The 21419-nt window shown below is 38.0% G+C and overlaps 1 protein-coding gene across 1 annotated transcript in view; it reads left to right on the top strand.

The window, feature by feature from the left end:
* FAM171A1 (family with sequence similarity 171 member A1) overlaps positions 1-21419 on the top strand; it is a 197054-nt gene that overhangs the window by 130426 nt on the left and 45209 nt on the right. The window contains exons 4-5 of the mRNA XM_069086249.1: positions 2059-2217; positions 7977-8153. Of these exons, the coding sequence (XP_068942350.1) occupies positions 2059-2217; positions 7977-8153 (336 nt within the window). The remainder of the gene's footprint in view (positions 1-2058; positions 2218-7976; positions 8154-21419) is intronic.

Below are 21419 nucleotides of genomic sequence, written 5' to 3'. Positions count from 1 at the left end.
GGAAACTGAGACAAACAGGGTTAAGTGACTTGCCCAAGGTCACACAGCTATTAAGTGTCTGAAGATGGATTTGAACTCAGGAAGAGAAGTCTTTTGGATTCCAAGCCCAGTGCTCTATGCACTATGGTGCCACCTAGCTGCCCTCGGAGGCTTCAGTATCCTTCAAAGATAATCTCTGTGTATATATATGTATATATATATATATATATTGGGAACAGAGATAGAGAAACTTCTTTAACATTTTGAAACGGGACTAATATGATAACCTAGTTAATCCTGGTTAAGGTTTGTCACGTTTTAGAACACAGACTTGATTTTGGTCTAGGCTGTGTTCCAAATATATATATAGGAATATATATCTCTTGTTAGGGTCATTCCCCGGCCTGTCTCCTAAAGTCATGAGGATCCTAGAGAGCTGGGAAGGACTTTGGGGGTCATCTAGTTCACCTCTGTCATTGTGCAGATGAAGAAACTGAGGGGGCAAGAGATGGAGGTCCCAGAGGTACCCAGGACAGCTGACTCCCAAACAAGCATGCTTTCTACTCTTTTCTTAAAACTGAGTGTCCAGCTGGGATCGTATACTTTAGGAGAGAACTCAGAACCCGTCTAGCCCAAGTCCTTCTCTTCACAGATGAGAAAACTGCTATCTTGGGAGATGGAAATGACCTTTTAAAGTCACACAAGTTGTAAGCATCAAAGACAGAATTTGAAACCCAAGCCAGTGCTCGTTCTCCTGGACCATTCTTCATCAGAGATTATCTTTGAAGGATACTGAAGCCTCCGAGGGCAGCTAGGTGGCACCATAGTGCATAGAGCACTGGGCTTGGAATCCAAAAGACTTCTCTTCCTGAGTTCAAATCCACCTTCAGACACTTAATAGCTGTGTGACCTTGGGCAAGTCACTTAACCCTGTTTGTCTCAGTTTCCTCATCTGTCAAATGAGCTAGAAAAGTAAATGGCAAACCATTCCACTATTTTTGCCAATAAGACCTCAAATGGGGTCATGGAGAGTCGCACTTGACTGAACCGATTCAACAGCAAAGCCTCAGAACATCTGTGGGGTAAAAGGAAACTGCTCCTCACCTAGTAACACCCACAAACTTAAGGGAAGCCATAAAGAAAAAGAAATACATATTTGAAACCTCTGATGCCTTTCAGAGAATGAGTGGACTTTTTTTGAGTATGAACTCTGATACTATAATTTTGCAATCTTGTTTAATAATTTTATATTATGTTAGTGGCATATTACTTAAGCATAGTTACTTCTAGTTACTGTCATCATAGCATCAGGTAAAAACAGATTCAAATCTGACAATCAAAGCACCACCTGAAGTAAGGATAAGACTATAGATGGTTGTACAAAGTGATTGTTCACCCCAGAGAGTTTTGATAAGCCCAACCTTCTCCTTTAGGGGAAACTCACATGTTAAAGGATGCACAGTCTCTTAAATCTCATCATAAACTTTGTAATATAATCTATCCCAATTAGAATGGGTTTACTATCCAGATAGATCTGAGGGCAAACAGCCACTCTTTCCTAATAAGCAGAAACTGCAAGTGGCTAGAGTTCTTTTCATGGCAACACCTCTATTTTCTGTTTTTCCAACTTGGTCTGCACATGGGCTCAGAGTAAAATCGATTTTAATCCGGAGATTTGTTTAGGATGTGTTATTTCTTGTATTAAATCTTGTACAGCGTTGCTTTTAATAGATTAGCCATCCATTCCATGCATTTAGATACATTTTTAATTTTACTCACATCTAGCATCAAATGTTATGCAAGGAGAAAATTCACAAATAAATCCTGGAAAGCATTTTGTTTAAAAAAAAAAAGAGAGAAGCAAATAACATCCTGTGAGAAAACAACCATGACAATGGGCTATTATTTCTAGCCACATAATAGTATGTTGTCACATCTTTGTGTCCGATGATGGGGAAGAGGAATTGGGGGGGGGGGGGAAGGGAGGTACTGAACCTTCCAAGAGGCACTGACTTGCTGGTTTCCGTTTTCTAAAAATGGAAGCTTCTCCTTTAATAAGTCAGTGGTTCATTTTTGCAGGTTCTCGGCCACAGCCTCGGATTCATTTCCAGAGACGAGCCCTGAAGCTGCCGGAGAACACCAGCTACAGTGACCTGACTCCCTTTCTCACGGCTTCCAGTACCCCAGCAGAAGTGGACAGTTTCCCATATTTACGAGGATTAGATGGGAATGGAACAGGTAATTTGAATCTCTTCTCTTTTTAATCATGATTTTATGTGTTGGTCCTTGGTTATGTTGGGTCACTATAAACAGGAAAACTGTGGGTTAAGGAGGGAAAAGGTCTCCAGAAGTAGATAGATATTTACAATTCAAGAAAACAAATTAAGAATTTAATTCCGGATCGTTGTAGGCTTAATTTCAGTGTCTCTTTATAGTTTTTTTTTTTAAAGAGACATTTATTGGATATCTCCTTATCCTTCATTCTCTACTGATTAATATCAACAACTGAAGAAGGAGGTTCTATACAACTAATTCAAGTCAACCTAGAGGAATTATTTCTTATATTTTAAAACACTGGAGAAACTAACAGTTTTAAAATTCAAAAATGTCAGTTTTCTTTCTTCTGTTGAAACCTTTATTCCCACTTGCTGGATTGTTGTGTTGTAAAGGGGCCACCTGATGATTCAAGTACAGTGAAATCCATCCCCACCCACTTAGAAATCCTTCTATACAGGAGTGGAAAGGGGTGTGTTTGGTCTAGTTCAGAGAAAAGCAACCCAGGGTTCCAGTGCCCCACTGACATACATACACACATATATATGACAGTACATTTAAGTAATATTCTTCATAATCTTTCCTACTTTTCTTGCTGCCTTTGCTTTAAAAGGGGTGGTCTCTAATTGGTCAGTCATTATCTACCACTTAATTTCAAAATCATATGCTGTATGCTCTCTGGTTAAAGTCCAAGGAACTGGACTGAAGCCCTGGTTGCAGTAGGCATTCTGACTTACTTCACTTGAACAGGTATTTTTTTTTCTGTGTGCCAGGCACATTGTTAATTGCTGGGCATCAGAAACCAAAAAGATACAATTCTTGTCCCTGAGCTGCTTACATTCTGTCTGGGGAGACAAAAAGTAAATGCATATGTATGCGGTATGTGTGTATGTATATGCATATATGTATTGTATGTGAGTAATAAGCATACAGAATATATGTAATGTAATATTGGATATGGGGGGGGGCAATTGAGAGTAAGGAGTGACTCCAAGATTAAAAACATAAATGACTAGAATGGTGGTCATAGAAGTAGGGAAGTTAGCAGTAAGTCTGTATAAGAGGAAAGGTAATGAGTTAGGTTTTGAACAAACCCTGCTTCCCAATTTGGAACCACTAAGACCGTAGGAGTTTGAACGCATATCTGTCTCATCAGGAAAAGACTAGAGATTATGGCCTTGGACTTTGTATTGGAGTCACAGCTTGGCCCTTACAGATATACTAAAAGTTGCTTATTACTGTTCTAGTGAATCAGGAACCCAGAACATCAGAAAGCCCAAAGTCAGGAGTCTTGGGTTCTCTTTTTTGTCTTCACCTCACTGCCAGGACTGGCAATAATAGAAATATCCTTAGACTAGTTAAAATATAAGAGGGGGATGTTGACCCAGATCCAGCCAGGTGAGTATGTATAGTTTTCTTTGGGTGATATTTCGTTTACCTTCAGGAGAACCAAATTCAGTCTAGTAATTGATTGCCCCTGAATATTAAATGAAAACTGAAGGGGCCTAGAGGAAGTTCCAAACCCTAAAGAGATCTTACCCATTACGTATTGCTTGAAAGAAACTTTGATAGAATGCAGGGTGATGTGGAGATTTTGTTGCTCAAGTTTTTTCCTTAGTGCTACCTCTCTTTAAAAATGTTTCTTCCCTTTTTAATTTTTTATGCTGTCAGTGCCTTTATTATTACACAGTACTTTACTGTTGGACTTGTGATTGGTCTTGAGTAAGCATACCACAACAAATACTGCATTTTCCTTTTTGAAAGGGGGCTTAGAAGGTGAGTCTCTTTAACTCTGTTATAACACGATTACAATAAAGGCTGGGAATCATCAAAATTTGTGCTTTAAAAAAAAACAGTACGTTATAAAATGAACTTGAACTGGGAGAGATTCCCACATTACTTAAAGCTCGTTAATTAGAATTTTTGTATAGACTCCATTTCTAGTAGCTGTTAAATAAATTATGAAATCTGAGCCAATTGGGGGGAGGAGAAAATAAAGAAGAGGAGCTATTGATTATTTTTTTTTTAGTTTGCTTTATTTCAGTCTTCTATTATTTGAGAGATGAGAAAAAGAAGGTCTTTTGAAGGTTACATTTAACCTTTGTTTCTTGCTAGAATAACTGAGATGCTTACTTAAGAAGAATAGGGCTTTATTTAAAACCTCTCTCTGAGAAAGGCCTAACTCTGAGTAATGTGTGTGTATATGCATAATACAGGGCTTGATTTTTTGCTTTGTATTCCTACAGGATTGGAGGGTGGGATGAGGCAGGGTCTTCTTTAGGTAGTCATCAAACTCTGCCTTCACTTTGTTTACACCTTCTCATTTATCCCAAAATTGTGACTTTAGAACTTATTAAATGAACTCTAAAGAATCTTACCCAGTTTGTATCTAGTTGAAGAACAAAGCAATTTTCTCTTGATAAGATTATTGTACTTGAAATGCCACAAAGGAGCAGAGAAGGGCAATTTCAAAATATAATCCTTGGATTTAGTGCTGTTTGCCTTATTTTCCTCATCTGTAAAATGAGCTAGAGAAGGAAATTATAAACCCTTCCACTGTCTCTGCCAAGAAAGCCCTAAATGAAGGGGCAGCCAGGTGGCTCAGCGAGTAAGAGCACCGGCTCCACTGTCGGGATGACCTGGATCAAATCCGGGCTCAGATACTCAGCACCACACCCAGAAATAATAACTGGCCATGTAACCTTGAGCAAGTTACTTAACCCCGATTGCTTTAAAAAAAAAAAAAGAAAGCCCTAAATGGGGTCACAAAAGGTTGAACACATCCAAACAACAGCAATCACAGTCTTTTCTGACTCCAAATCCATTGTTCTTTCTACTGCACCATGTTATGTGTGTGCATTAGTCTGGTGAACTGTCTTAAAGGAATGCATGTCTGGGGTAGAGGAGTTACCCCGTTATGGGAACTTTTGAAGGAACCCTAAGGTTCCTCTATAAATTAGGGGTTCTTAACTGAGATCATCAAACATCTAGAGAAATTTCAGGGGGAGGGTGGTCTGTGAATTTGGAACAATAAAAAATTTACCATTTATTTTTACTAGCCTCTAACTGAAATTCAACATGTCTTTCATTTATAATTGTAGACAGCAAACACCCTGGGAAGGGAACCACAGGTTTTACTCCAGGTACTGCCAAAGGGACACACATACAAAAAAGGTTAAGAACCCTGCTGTAAGACTGCAGAGAAGGTACCAGCCTGTGTCACTTAGAGGGAGTTTCTGTATGTGGAAGTTCTCTCTTCCAGTCAATTGCAGACCCAACCCTCCTCCCAATCCTTCCTTGTTTTCCCAATTAGACTGTAAGCTCCATGAGGAAATACTTGTTGACTGATTGAATATCATTTAATCTAACTCCCTTCAAGGAACTGAGGCCCAGGAAAGCTAAGTGATTTGCCCAGGGCCACATGGATAATAAATACCAGAGCCAGGATTCAAACCAAAGACCTTGGACTCCAAATTCAGTGCCCTCTGTACTGTGATGTCATGCATGTTTTTTGGCAGATGGTGAGGAACCAGTGGCAGTGTAGAGACTGAGAGTGAATGAGGGGCAAGACTTGGAGAGGGAAGAGTGGGGGAAGGATTGGCCTTAGCCAGTGGTGGGCAAAGCCAGTCTTCTCTGCTGCTCTGAATTATTCATATTCGTCATTTCCTATGGCATAGTAATTATTATTATATTCATGTGCCACAGCTTATTTAGCTATTCCCCAACTAATGGGAATCTATTTTGTTTCCATTTCATGGCTATCACAAAAAGTGTTGCTGTGAATATTGAGAGAGAGAGAAGGGAGGGAGCAGAGTGAGGAAGAGGGCAGAGGGAGGGAGAGAGAGAAAAAGGAGGGGAGGAGTGAGAGACAGGGAGCAGAGAGAGAGAGGAGGGAAAAGGAGGAAGAAGGAAGGGGAGGAGAGGAGGCAGAGGGAAGGGATGGGGAGATGGAGAGAGAAAAAGAGAAGGGAGGAGGGGAGGAAGGAGAAAGGGAATTGGGGGGAGAGACAGACAGACAGAGAGAGGAGTTGAGGGACCATTCTATCTATGTTTGTCCTCCTTGGGATCTATTCCTCACAGGGAGATTTTTGGGTCAAAGGGTATTAGATACTATAGCAAATTTCTTTCCCTCGTGGTTGAGCTGAAACTGAATTAATTCTATAACATAAATTCAATTCTAGCTACATTTGTAATAGGCAAACAATGATACCCTTGCAGGAAAGACTAGTGATCATATATGTTGGTAGAAAGTTTTTCACTGTATTTTCTCTGTGTCTCATAAGTCTGGAAGAAAAGAGCAATTCTGAAATAATTTACTTATTATAATTACTTATAATTATAATTATTTATATATACTTAAGTAAATAACTTACTTATTTACTTAATAAATTACTTAAAATAATTTACTTATTACTTATAATTTACTTATCCTCATGTTACATAGGACAGGAGAATGGCTAAAGTGGATTGCTTAATTATTTTATTTATTTATTCAATTAATTAGTTATTGTTGTCCAAGGCAGTCTGGGTTAAGTAACTTGCCCAGGGTCACACAGCTAGTGCAAGTTCTGAGGCCAAATTTGAACTCAGGTCCTCTTGTCTCCAGCCTTCACCACCTAGGTGCCCCCTTAATTCTTAAAAGTGTGTTAATAATCTATCTCACAGTCTCTAGTTTGGCTGTAGACTAGAAAATAATTAAAGTGTTGGCATTTATAAGTGTGTTCTAATGTAGAGCAATGGGTACATTCAGTACCTTTGAAACAGATAAAAAATAATAACAGGGACTAAAAGATGTTACAAATGTTTCATTTCCAAAGTTTCGCTACTCTGAATAGAAATGCCAAGATTTTTAAGTAATTCTTGTATAATTTAAATAGTTTCCAATAAACTTAATTTTAAAATCCTTTTTTTTTTTTTGCTCATGGAGTTCAATTATGGGACTTAATGACAGATTTTAGTACTTGTCTAAGCGTAGTTGCAACTCAATACAATCTCTTCATCCTATTTTGCAGAATAACAATAGTAATAATGATGATGAATGACACATGCACAGTGGAAAGTTGGAGTCAAGAAAACCAGAATTCAGATTTATCCTCAGACACTTAATAGCTATATGACTCTGGGCAAGTCACTTAACCTCTGTCTGCCTCAGTTTCCTTATCTTCAAAATGGGGATGATTATAGCATCTCCTTCCAGTGCTACTGTAAGGATAGAACCTTGAAGTGCTCTATGAATGCCAGCTGACTGCTACTGATATAATTCCAAAGTGTTTCCTTCCCCACAACCCTGGAGATAAATAATACAAATGTTATTATTCCATTTTTACAAATGAGTAGTAATAATGGTTTATTTAAGCATTGCAAAATTGTAAAATACATTGTAAAATACAACCTGATTTGATCTTCATGACTGCTGTATGAAGGAGGTGCTATTCTCATCCTCATTTTTCAGATGAAACAGAGGTCACCTAGTGAGGTTAAGTGACTTGTCCAAGGTCACAAGTTGTCTGAAGGAGTATTTGAACCTATATCTCTTTTACTTCAAGTTTGTTGCTTTAACCCGGGGTGCCATGCTTCACAGGTTTGGATGAGATGAATTCTGACATCCTTTCCGTCTCAGATGTTCTGAGTGTCAGACTCCCCTGTTGACCCTGCCCCCACGTTACCCCATAGCTGGAGTTTGCATGTAAATATATACAAAAATGATGGATTTTGTTTTTTAGGGAATAGCACTAAGTATGACCTGACGCCTGTCACTGCAGTCAGCGTCCACCTGCTCAGCAGCGATGGAACCCCAGTTGTGGTGGATGGGCCTATATATGTCACGGTTCCTCTGTCCACACAAAGCAATCTGAGGCACAATGCCCATGTTACTGCATGGCGATTTGACCAGAAACTTGGTGAGTAATGATTCATATATTGATCTTCTCATGACTGAGTTCATTTAGATATGTTTTCCTTTCAGGAAAGCCTGAAAAATCCAGTTTCCAAAACAGATGTTGATTATTATTCCATTCATATTCTTGTGTGTGTGTGTGCGCACATACACACACACATAAAGCACACATTCACTTAAATGAGACTCTTCAAAATTATAAGGTCTAAAAATTGGGTATCATACTCCTCTTTATCCTTTTAAAAAATCCTTAATTAAAATCAGTCTGATATATATTAATCATTTATTTTAGAGTATCTGTTTTCTATAATGTATTCTAAGCATTTATTTTTTTTCCGATCTATAAAAATTTAATTTTTATCCTTCACACCCCACTGAAAAACACAAGCACAGACAAGCCATGCAAATCCCTGTATTGTCCATGTCCATAGATATATATTTTTTATTGTGCACCCTAAGTCAGTCATCTCTTTGTCAAAAATTAAGTTTTCGTTGAAAAGGAAAACAAATTGGTTATAATTGTGCTGGAGGATTTCCACTTTGCTTTATTTTTTTAATCTATTAGATTTGCTGAACATGCATTCACCTTTATCTTTCCTCTACCTATTCCTGCACCATTTGCATTCCTACCCATCATCTGGTCACAAACTATATCCATTCATTTGTTTGAAATTAATCACTTATTAAATTCTTCCCCAAATGGAAATGACCTTAAAAAATAAAAATTTCCTCTTACAATTCTTTATTTTCCCTGAATTTACCTCCATGGAAAGTAGGATCCTAAATGTTCCTGCCTTGCCACTTTGTTTTGAACTTCAGATGGATATTTTTTGTCTGGTTCTCTTTCAATATCAGCTTATTTGTCATTCAAAATCTATAACTTGAGAAGATTTTTTAGGATATATTTGATTAAGAAGTTTTGGTTATCTTTAATAGGCTAAACTGATTTAAGGGTACATGCTGGGCCATCCATGTTGGTTTCTAGGCCTTCTTTAGCTGCTAAATCAGTTGTGTTCTGTCCCATAGGCAAATTTAAACTCCCTTTTTTAGGGCAACATAGTTCTCTACCTAAAACTAGCCTGTCCCACAGGGCTTAAAAAAGGCATCCCTTTTGACCAGCATTGAGCACATTGGTCAAATTCAAGCTAAACCTAAACGGCTTGATTATCTGCCAGTCTAGAACATCATGATTCAGTTTTGAAATCAAAAGTCTGCCATTTTACTGTGCTCCTCAGCAGCAAACCAACAGCATTCCCTACAATTATGCCACTTTTATTTGTGCAAGACTGATCTCTACCAAGTGTGCTAAGGCATGTTTAATGAAATATTGCAGTACCGTAAATGCTTTCTATATGAAGCTATGGTTAATTTGTGGGGTTTTTTATTGTATTTTTTTCAGCTTTATAATAAAATACAAATAATGTGCATCCAGATATCAATAACTAAACTAACTCTAGCCCTTCCTGATACTATTAATTATAGATACATACTTTTGTATTTATCAGAACTTGGTATACATTGTATTAAATTCTACTTTCTTTTCCTTGACATTCACCTTTCTCCATACCTGTCTTTTCCTCATATTTGTCATCTTTATAGGAATATAATCTTTCATTACATCAGTCCACAACAGTCTGCTTAGCTCTTCCTCCAGCTATTGGGCACTGAGATCGTCTCTGCTATTTGCTGTTATACATACCACAACTGCAAAATGTGCACTTGTCCCTTTTCATTTGTATTTATTCATTTCCAAGTGACCCATGTTATGATTTACTGGGTTAAGCGGTACCATTTTTATGACTCTTACCATCTGTATGCAAAATTTTGTTCACCCCAAAAAGCTGTGCTTATTTGCATTGCCAACAACAGAGTAGCACTGTTTACCCGTGACCCTGACAACGTTGGATTTCATATTTATTTATTCTTACTAACTTAATGAGCATGATGTGGCATCTCACAGTTTGTTTTCTTTTGTATTTCTTCACTTTCTTTTGAGGTTAACCTTTTCCCCAAATGTTTATTGACAGTGTTTCCTCTATTGTAATCTTTTGTTCATATATTTTGACCACTTATAAAGATGGATGTTTTAAACATTGGTATGTAAGTCTGTGACATGACTTTTTAGTGTGTTTCTTGGTATATAAATTAAGACTTAATCTGTGAGCCTAAGAAGAGCTCAGGAAGACTTAAAAGTAGACCCAAATTGGGAGAAAGTAAGAGAACTCCGGTGTTACTTATTCATTGTCACAATTTAATTGAACATTTTTGGATAATTTTTTGGTCTCCTGGGAAATTCTGGTCCCACTTTTTCTATCGCTATTCATAGTAGCACTGTCTGCCTTTGCCTTTCTTGACCTTTACTTTGGTTGAATGGTTTGGAATTTGATAATTAGATTGGAAGATAGGCGGTGTTCTATTTCTTACACTGCTGTGATCACTTTATGTTTTTATGTTATGTTGTTACGTTGTTATGCTTTATTCCGTAAGTGAAATATATTGTATGACTGAAGAGGCAGGAAAGTATAAGGCAGAGACTGCTGGATCTAGGTTCAGATCCTGATTGCTACTCAATTACAGTGTGAGATTGAAACACAATCTCTCCAGTCCCTCAGGTTCTTCATCAGTAAAATGTGACAGTTGGTCTAGATGGTGTCTGAGGTCATTTTTAGCCATACACCAAAGAGATGATATGTGTCATGATAGCTTAAAGCATGTTTATGGAAATGTTCACCATGTTTATTGGTCACACACTTTTTTAAAAATGGCCTTTAGGGGCAGCCAGGTGGCGCAGTGAGTAAGAGCGCCAGCCCTGGCATTGGGAGACCCGGGATTGGTTCCGGCCTCAGATACTTGGCACCCACACAAAATAACTGGCCGTGTAACCTTGAGCAAGTTACTTAATCCCAAATGCTTAAAAAAAAATGGCCTTTGATACATCAATCTCTAAGCTATTAGAGCTGATTCCCCTATGATTAGCCCAGTTCTCAGCTTCCTGCATGTGAATAACTTTCATGTAGTTGAACCTTCTGCTGGGAATTTCCATTGTATATTTGCTTTATTCTAGTTTAATTAAGGTCTTTTAATGTGGTGCTTTGCCATGAAAAGTCAGACTGCCAAGTTCCTGCCTTACTTATTGACTCTAACAGATGATTATGTGAATGTAAAACAAAGCAAAACTTTTGGACAACTCTTTAAAACCAGGTCTAAACATTTGGAATGTGTATTTAGAAAATTTTAAATCAAGAGATTTTTCCAAAAAGTACATTTTTGGAAGAAACTATATGTGCCCTGACTTAACAGAAATTCAAAAGAGGTTGGTGTAGGTGTTACAGGCAATGGTGGTGATATGTTGGGTTAGGGCGTTTTTTTTCCCCCATTGATCTTTATATATAATCCACATTATTGCCATTTTGGAGACCAAAGTGACAGAACCCAGTTAAAGTCAATTTGGAGCCAAAATCTTATAAATTTTAATAAAATGAGTTTAATGAAAATTTAAAAAATAAAATTTTGCTCAGGCAGAAAAGTCAGAAAAGAATCTTGAAAAACTGAAAAGTCAATTTGAATGAACCATTTCTAACTATTTCAGTGTAGTGAAGCCAACTTGCTATTTTTAAATGCACAACTTAAAAAGTAATAGCCGCCTTAATTAAAAACAAAAAGTCTCTAACAGTCATTTGTTAATTCCCCCAGATTTCTGAATCTATACCTTGGTATAGGAGGTGGCTAATGCTCTGACCTGTCTGAGATGTGACTTTGCTCAGGTGATTTGAAGTGACTTGTTTTGAAGAGGTGACACCAGGAGAAAATTCATGGTCTGTGTTTCATTGCTCATCTGTGCCTTCCTCACTCATCCTTTACTAGAAGGTTTTTCTAGGAACTGTTCCTAGTGTCTAGGGAAAGTTGCAAAAAAGGCTTGTAAAGAAGACCTTCCTTAAAATTAGAACCACCCAGAATTGGAATGGGCTGTGTGGGAAGATAATGACTTCCCAGTTCTGGAGGTGTTTGCTTGGATGCCCACTGGCTTCATGTGTTTTAGAGAGGACGGCCTCCTAGTGCCTTTCGAACTGGAAGATTCTATTTATATGAAAATTAGCACAGTTTGCCTATCTTTAGTTTCATGGCAGTCATCCCAGTCACCTCGATTACTCAAAGATCATCAGCAGAATTTTTTTGCTAGCCTAGGATGTAATCCTTCAGGGCCAGGTCATTTGGATTTGTTAGAACAACTAGGTGTTTTCTTATAATCTCCTCACTTATCTTGTTTTCATTGTTGGTTTTCAATCTCCAGTTAACCATCTGTGTTCTGGTCTTCTCAGTCTAAAGATCATTTTCCTTAATTTAAAAAAAAAGCAAAATAAGAAATAAATAGTTAATTTTTTTTTCTCTGCAGTCCTACAGTTCTCCTCTATTCCATCCTAAGAAGTTCCCCCTTCTTGGTTCTCCCTTTTGCCCTCTCATAGCTATTTTAAATGTCCTTCTTATCATCCAACAAATTTATTGCAAACCTCAGCTCAGTCTGCTATTTTACCTTCCTAGCACGTATTACTACATGCTGCCACTATCCCTTATCCAACCCCGGTTTGCTGCTGTCCCTTCCATCTCTTTTTGTGCACATCTTTCTCTTTCCTGAACTGGTTGATGACCTCCCATTGTAGCTACATTGGTCTCTTTAGACACCTCCTTTTCTCCTTCAGTGAAATAATTTGTGAATCATGATCTTTCTCATATTCTTTACCATCCCACCTGAGGTGATTTCCCTTTTGGAAACTTTTTAAAGACCATTAGGCTAGTGGGTTTAAATCTGTCTTTTCTCTGAATTTTTGAAATCTACTCTTCTTAAATCATGAGTATGCATACCTCTCCATAACTATTTCTAATTTCACCCTCTGGGCTAGGAGTAGGAGGGGAAAAATGAGGATTAGCGATGAAATGAACAGAGGACCTAACATAGAGTCAGAAAGACCAGACTTCAGATGTAACATCAGACACTTATTAGTTGAGTGACCCTGGGCAAGTCACTTATACTCTGTTTGCCTCAGTTTCCTCAACAACAGGGATAAGAATAGCATCTACCTTCCAAGGTGGTTGTGAGGACAAAATAAGATAATAATCGTAAAACACTTGGCATATGGTAGGAGCTAATTGTCAGCTATTGTAATTTTTTGTCATCTCATGCCTGGATTATTGCAATAGCCTATTATTGGGTCTGCTTGCCATAAGTCTCTCCCCACTCCAGCCCAGCCTCCACTTGGACAATAAAGTGATATTCCTAAAGGTCAAGTCTTATCAAGCTTAACTCTTCCTCTTTGTAACTTGCCCAGGTTACTTATAATGTTGTTCTTTGGGCCAAGCAAAACAAGTCCAGTCTTACAGTAGTCCTTCGACTGCTTGAAAGATATTCTCCTGTTCCCACCAATTCCTCTCTTTTCTGGGTTAAACATCCTTGCATTCTGTCAACTTATCCACCTAATAGTGTATTCCTCAGGTCCCTCATCATCCTACATATGCTCCGGCTTGTCTTTGCTTTTCTTCACTTATGATCTAAACCAAGTATTCCAGAAGTAGTTTGGCCAGGGAAGAACAGAACTATCAGCTCCTTTTTCTGGTCTCTGCCTCTAAGTATAGCCTAGGATAACATTACCTTTTTTGGATCCCAGCTCAAAATGTTGGCTCATATTGAAGAGGTAATCTACTAAAAAATCAAAATTTTTTTCACATGAACTATTGTCTATGTACAACTCTCCCATCTTATGTTTGCAAAATTAAATTTTTTGAGTCTTACTCTAAAACTTTACATTTTTTCCCATTAAAATTTTAACATATTAGATTCAACTCATTCTTTTTTTTCCTGTTCACAATCTGTTATCAAACATGATAGCTAACTTCCAGTTTGCATTAACTGTCCTATAAACATTCCATCCATTGATAAAAAAAATATTAAAGAACACAGGATCAAGGTCAGAACCTTGTGGCTTTCTACCAGCTACCTCTTACCAAGTTAATATGGTACCATTAGTGACTTTAAAAAAATGTTTCATCATTTAACCAGTTCTAAATTCATCTAACAGTAATACCATCTGGCATACATCACTCCATGTATTTTTTCAGTGGGTATAACATTGAGAAACTTGATTGAAATCTTAATATATTATGTATATAACACCCCCCACTCTCCCAGCTTGTAACCTTATTCACAGGTGGGTTCTCCAGAGAACTGTTGCTACTTCAAGTTCTAGAAGTCATTCTGTGGGACTGCCATTTTGACACTATAGCTCACAAGCCCCTAACAAGAGGCTTCTTTTTAATAATCAGCAAGTACACACAGTTAGCCCCTAGGAAACACTTTTACTGAGATGGCATAGTTTAAAAAAAACCAGTTGCTGCAAAAAATTCCCTTCCTATATCCTGCAGTGCACTCTGTCACAAACACATGAGAAAAGTAGGTGCAGGATAGAGACACTCATATGTCTCTATGAATAGAGAATATGAAACACTCATGTCGAGGACATGTATAGCCAGGACAAGTCACAGCTCTAGAACTTTTAGTGCATTTTCCCTATGTGTATAGACCTCATAAAGGTCCCTGCTGGGCACGCTGTCAGTTTGGACAAGATGCCTTACCAAGCATTATTTCTGGGCAGGTCAATTCCACTGCCTGAATTTTCTCCTTATCAGGTAGCTATGAAACTTCATGCTGACCTACAAAAGAAACCTTTAGCCTACGGCTGGAAGAAGTCTCCCTTATCCTGTTCTCTAAGATCAACAAATCTACTTGTCTTCCAGACAGAAGAGCAGAGGTTTTAGCTTTTCCTTTTGGCAACTCAGCCCAATTTAGGGCTAGGTACCCTCTGTGAGAGACCTCATCTTAACTATAGTGACCAACCAATATATTTCTCAGATCTCTTTTTCTGTCACTTAGGCCATAGCCAGGAACGAATGACTATCTGCCCAGTTATCACCAAATAACCCTGGGACTCAGGGTTCCCCACTTTTTTTTTTAACATGAGGATTCTACAGTTGGTCTATGCATTAAGTGGCTATGGACAAGGTACAGAGGAAATCTGTATCTTTGTCTCTGCTGGCCTTTACTGTTCAAATAAGCTACTCAGAGCCTCACTTCCTAAAAGCTATAAAATGACCCACTCACATCTGAAAAGGAGCTTATGCTCTACAAAATGTCCATGCGGTCTAAGTGGAACCTGCTCTATCCTATTGTCTTTCTAATTTTCCCATTAAGAACCAGAGATTTGCTGAAATCTGCAAGGGACACACCTTTTGTATCTATCTACAGCAGTCTTGAGGTTAGTTGGCAATGAACTGCTTTTAATGAGACCATGCTGACTTATAATGATTGCTGCTTCCCTCTTTAAGTGTTTACAGACTATCTCCTTAATCATAGGTTTTAGAATTTTTCCAGGAATAAAAGTTAAGCTCAAAAGTATATAGTTTTCAGACTCATGCTTTCCCATTTTTGGAAAATTGGGCTAGCCTTTGTCCTTCTCCCTCTCTATAGCATCTCTTCTGCACTCTGAGGTCTTTCAAAGATCATCAACAGTGGTTCAGCAGACATGTCGGCTATCTCCTTTGGTACCCTCGGATGATCCTCCAGTTCGGGAGGTATGACCTCCTTGGAAGCAATTGGATGCTACCTAACTGCCTCCTTACTTATTGAGGTTTAAACTCTGTGCTCACAACCTTTATCTTATCCTACCCAGTTCATTCTCTTTAGAAGAGAAAACAAAAGTAAAATTCGAGTTCAGTGATTTACCCTTCTCACTGCCCTCCATCATCATCATCACATCATCATCACTTCAGCTTCCTTTGCACCTCCTCATGCTTTCAACAGATCTAAATAAACCTGTATTATTTTTTGTCTTTGTTAGTGTTCCACCAACAGTGTATTTAAAAACAACAAAAAAAATAACTTTATATACTGATGAAATCAGTGTTAAAATTCTCACCGCCTACGAGACAAAATATTTTAATATTGTTCATCCATATTTGTGGATAAAAAAAATTGACATCCTAAAAAATTGAAGTGGTGCTTATTTTAAAAAAAAAGAATGCTGACACAAAATCTTAGTCCTTTTCTCTATTTTGGGGGTTCTGCTCTTGTAGAATTTAGAGGATTATTTTGGGTTTTTTTTTTAACCTATTTATCCAGCATCACTGGAGAATACAACATTCTATGGGGGTTTTCTAGATAACTAAGAACTACCCCTTACTGGATTAAAATTTTTTGTTAGCTTATAGTGTCTTTAATATAATCTCTCTAAAACTCATTGCAGAATTCTTGAACTTCTTAAAGAGGGGTTGCAAAATACATTCAAAAGTTAATACAATTTTGAAACTTATTTTTTTTAAGTATAAAAAGGGATTGCCCTTGCAAATCAGTTTCCAGTATTAACATCACTTGCAGAATTAATAGGTTCAAAGTCAGTGTTGGCAGAGTCCTCTTAGAGTAAAAAACCTGAGATTTACTGTTTGGGAACTTAGTGATGTTGACATCTGCTCCAAGATCATGGTTTGCTTCCTTGGCAATGCTTCAGGTGACAATAAGTGAAGTGTTGGCTGGGATAGTTTAAAAAATCCTTTCATTTCCTTTTATTCCCCTTTATTCTTTGGGAATTTCTATTATTGTTATTGTTGATATATTGTAGGGACTTCTTAAAGGTTCTCAGTGTCATTATAATTTAGGAACTTAGCTAGCAGTACCATTGTGATTATTTCAAAGCACTTTTCCTAATTTTTAGAATCATGAAATAAGTACTGGATTTTTGTTAGACTAAGAGATTCAAGGATACCAGTGAAGCAATTTACTACAAATTCCAGCAGATTCACAGTAGGGCACTGCCACCAAGTGATTTCTAAGAGGCATAAATCAGGAGACTTGAATTCAAGCATTGCCTTACTAGCCATGATCATAGACGAGTTTCCCTGTCTTCTAGACTTGTAAAATAACTGTAATAATATTTTTACTACCTACCTCATAAGGTTGTTGTGAGGGATGTGCTTTGGAAACCTAAAAGTACTACACAACTGTTGTTATTTATATTTTGGCTACATGGTATGTTTAAGAAGCTTATAATTTAATTGTGTTGGATATTCCCATGCCTTCTTGGCTTTTTTAGAATCCCAGGGATCACCAGATCCTCAAATATGTGAGTCCACAAGACCACAATGTTTTTTCCTGCTAAAGAGTTATGGGCAAGAGTGCCTTCTTAAGCTATAAGTAGGAGCTCCCAGTCATCCATCCCAAACACTGCATGGTATGTCTCAGCTCAGAGCTGTCCTCAGTGTTAGTAAACAGCTTGAAAATCTTGGAACAAAAAGCTTTCACAAACCAAGGGACATTCTTTGTGTGGCCGCAATGTGGGGAAAAAACACTGGTCCTTTCAGCATACTTACATATCAGTATCACAACTCAGTCAGCAGCTGTAACTTTGAACATAAAAAGTCTCCTATTTTTTTTTTTTATCATTCTCAATTATCTGCACCAGTGGAGGAGAACAGTGGTTTGGATAATCCAAAACACGGGAAAATTCAAAACTATTCATTTGGCTTTTCAATGCATTTTTGAACTTATATTTGATGTGTCTGACATGTTGGTCATCCATATGGCTTCAAGACTGAACTGAGAAAGAACTGGGGAAAAAAACCCTCAGTTTTCATCCTAGCACCCTTTCTAGTAGTTTGACCCTGGTTGCTGTGTCTCTCTAAACTTCCTGACTGCCTTACTCATTACTGCCCTCAGAAGTGAGGTATATAATTTTTTAATTTGTTTTAAAAGTCTTTCTCAATGGTTGACCCAGTTTGGAAGCAGGGTGCCACCTTGAATCACCTTTGACCTCTTACTGTTCTTACCTGAGTACAGACCTAATGCCATGTGACTCAGGGTAAGAGATGAAGAGAATGTGAGCAAAAATAACAGCAAAGGCTGGCCTCAGAGAATTACTAGCTGGGTGATCCTGGGCAAGTCACTTAACTTGTCTGCCTCAGTTTCCTCATAAATAAAATAAGGACCATAATCCCAAGGTGGTTGTAAGTATCAAATGAAATAGTTTCTGTAAGGCACTTAGCACAGTATCCGGTCTTAATAAATGCCTGTTTCCCCTCTCACACCACCACCCCCTTTTCCTCCCATATAATCTGGGACAAGATATTTAACCTTTCATTATACAGGCAACATTCTGAAAACTCTTAAGTTGCTAAGCATGTGCTGATTTCCATTGGTAGAGGGAGCTTTCTCATTGGGAATTACCTACACCCATGAAAGCAAGCATAGGTCTGACTCCAGAAGGCTTGAAGAGCCAAGATCAAGTTTGTCAACAAGTGCTGCCCTGGATTGGTAGAGAATTGGGCTCACTACTAGGTAGCTAAATGACCTTATGCCTCACTGTACCAGTGGTGCAATGTCAAGGGGTTTGGAGCCATTATTCTCCGGACACCTGCCCAGCTCAGATTATCTTGCATCAAGTGAAGCAGCAGCCACACATAATGTTTTGTTTGGTTAAAAAAAATACATGAAAATTTAGACATTTGTGAATACATTATTTCATTAGAGACTCCAGTCAAGTCCTCTCCAGCAAGGATATCTGTGGCACTCTCTGATGCCTTTTGCCCATTAGGATATAAGCTCCTTGAGATTGGGGATTGCTTCCCTTTTGCATTTGTACCACCAGCACTTGGCACAATGCCTGGCACATAGTAGGTACTTAGAAAATGTTTCATAATTTAGTTACAATTTAATTCAGAACATACATCTTCAAAGGTGGTGGAAAATTTCCTGCCTGCCTCCCTTAATATCATCATGAAGTGCTAAATAAATCAGAGCTATTATCATCATTAGTTATTATTATAGCTGGAATTTATATAGCAGTTTAAGGCTTACAAAGCACTCTCTGCACATTGTCTCATTTATGCCTCAAAACAGTTCCGTGAGGTGAGTGTTATTATTATCCCTATTATACAGGTGAGTAAACTGAGGCAGACCTAGACTAAATAGCTTGCCCAGGATCACCCAGCTAGTAATAGTCTGAGGATAGCTTCGAATGGAGTCTGTGCATAGCATCACCTAACGGTCTTCTAGAGTACTGCATGCAGATTCAGGCTCTGCCACTAACTTGTCCTTGACCTTGGACCAGTGACTTGATCACTGAATCTCTTATCTGCTCAACTGTAAAATGAGAGGTTTAGACTTAGTTGCTTTCACAGGGCTTCTCTAGCTCTGACATTCTTTCTTATGATTCCATAATTCTAAGTTCCTCATTCTAGTGCCATTATTTATTCCCTAACAAAATTAGCATTTTTATGCCCCTGCTTTTTTCTATAACGTGTTTGTGTTAGAAACTTGATTAGAGGTTTTCTTCCCTGCTTGGGGCGGAGAGCTGAAATGTAGGGTTTACAGCCTAAGTATCCCTTCCCCCACTGCCGAAAATATACCCAATCAAAGAAGATTGGAGTCACTCGGCTGACTGCCAGCAGCAGGGCTAGCTTCCCTCCCAGTTCCTGGATGGAGTTGAGAATACATTCCATTGTGAAACAGCCAAGTCAATTCCCCTTTGTTAATTGGGAGCAAACAAGCATAGGGATTTTTAACCCTGCAGACAAACTGACAGCATCTGTGTCGCAAAGCCAAGAAATCCAGATGAATAGAAAAGCAGTAGGCAAACCTGAGAAGCAGGATTCAGGACAGGTGCTGTTTAAATATAAAGGCAGGATTCCCCCACAGATCCCTCATTATGAGGATCAAGGACCAGGGCATCTATGATCCACAGGTAAGGGGAAACAAGCATCAGGAACTTGAAGGGGCATTTCTTTTTTTAGTCTTTTATTTATTTTTAGTTCTTAACAGTCATTTCCACAAGATTTTGAGTTACAAATTTTCTCCCAGTCTTTACCCTACCCCCAACCCCAAGGTAGTGAGCCTACTGAATATCCCTTCCCTCAATCTCTCTTTCTTATATCCTCCCCCCAAACTCCCCCCAACTTTCTAGTAGAGCAAGATGGATTTCTATACCCCAGTGCCTGTATCTCTTATTTCCCAGTTTCATGTAAAAAAACAAATTTTTTAACATTTGTTTTTAAAACTTTGATTTCTAGATTCTTCCCCTTCTTCCCTCCTCACCCACCCCCACTGGGAAGACAAGCAATTCAATACAAGACATATGTAGCTATGCAAAACATTTCATAGTAGTTATATTGTGAAAGACTAACTTTTTCCTTCTATCTTATCCCACCCCCCACTTAACTCTATTTTCACCTTTGACCCTGTCCCTTTTCAAAAGTGTTTGCTTCTAACTACCCTTTCTCCCAATCTGCCCTCCCTTCTATTATCCCACCTCTTATCCCCTTCCCCCCTACTTTCCTGTAGGGGTAAGATACCCAATTAAGTGTGTATGTTATCCCCTCCTTAAGCCAAATTCAATGAGAGTAAGATTGACTCATTCCCTTTCACCTTCCTGCTTTTCCCCTTCTCTGTAACAGTTTTCTCTTGCCTCTTTTATATGAAATAATTTACTCTATTCTATCTCGCCCTTTCTCTTTCTCCCAATATATTCCTCTCTCACCTCTTAATTTTATTTTTTAGATATTATCCCTTCATATTCAACTGATCCTGTGCCCTCTGTCTATGTATATGTGTATATACATATATACACTCACATATGTATTTATACACACATACACCCTCCTATACATATATATGTATGTATACAAATATATACATATCTATTCCCTTCAACTATCCTTATACTGAGAAAAATCTCATGAATACAAATTATCGTTTTTCCATGTAGGAATGTAAATAGTTCAACTTTAGTCAGTTCCTTATATGATTTCTTTTTTCTGTTTACTTTCTCATGTTTTCTGTTCAGCTCTGGTTTTTTCACCAAGAATACTTGAAAGTCCTTTACTTCATTGAATGACCATATTTTCCCCTGAAGCATCATACTTAGTTTTGCTAGGCAGGTGATTCTTGGTTTTTAATCCTCCTTTGACCTCTGTAATATCTTATTCCAAGCCCTTCAATCCCTTAATGTAGAAGCTACTAGATCTTGTGTTTCCACAGTACTCAAATTGTTTCTTCCTGACAGCTTGTAATATTTTTCTCCTTGATCTGGGAACTCTGGAAATTGACTATAATATTCCTAGGAGTTTTCTTTTTGGGATCTCTTTCAATAGGCAATCAGTGAATTCTTTCAATTTCTATTTTGTCCTCTGGTTCTAGAATATCAGGGCAATTTTCCTTAAAAATTTCTTGAAGGAT

The sequence above is a fragment of the Petaurus breviceps genome, unplaced genomic scaffold (assembly GCF_028583685.1).
Source record: "Petaurus breviceps papuanus isolate PSGF00001 unplaced genomic scaffold, PetGlider_PUasm1.0 178, whole genome shotgun sequence".
Lineage (NCBI taxonomy): Eukaryota > Metazoa > Chordata > Mammalia > Diprotodontia > Petauridae > Petaurus > Petaurus breviceps.
Note: the sequence above shows the minus strand (reverse complement) of the source record. Positions and strands in the feature narration are given on the sequence as shown.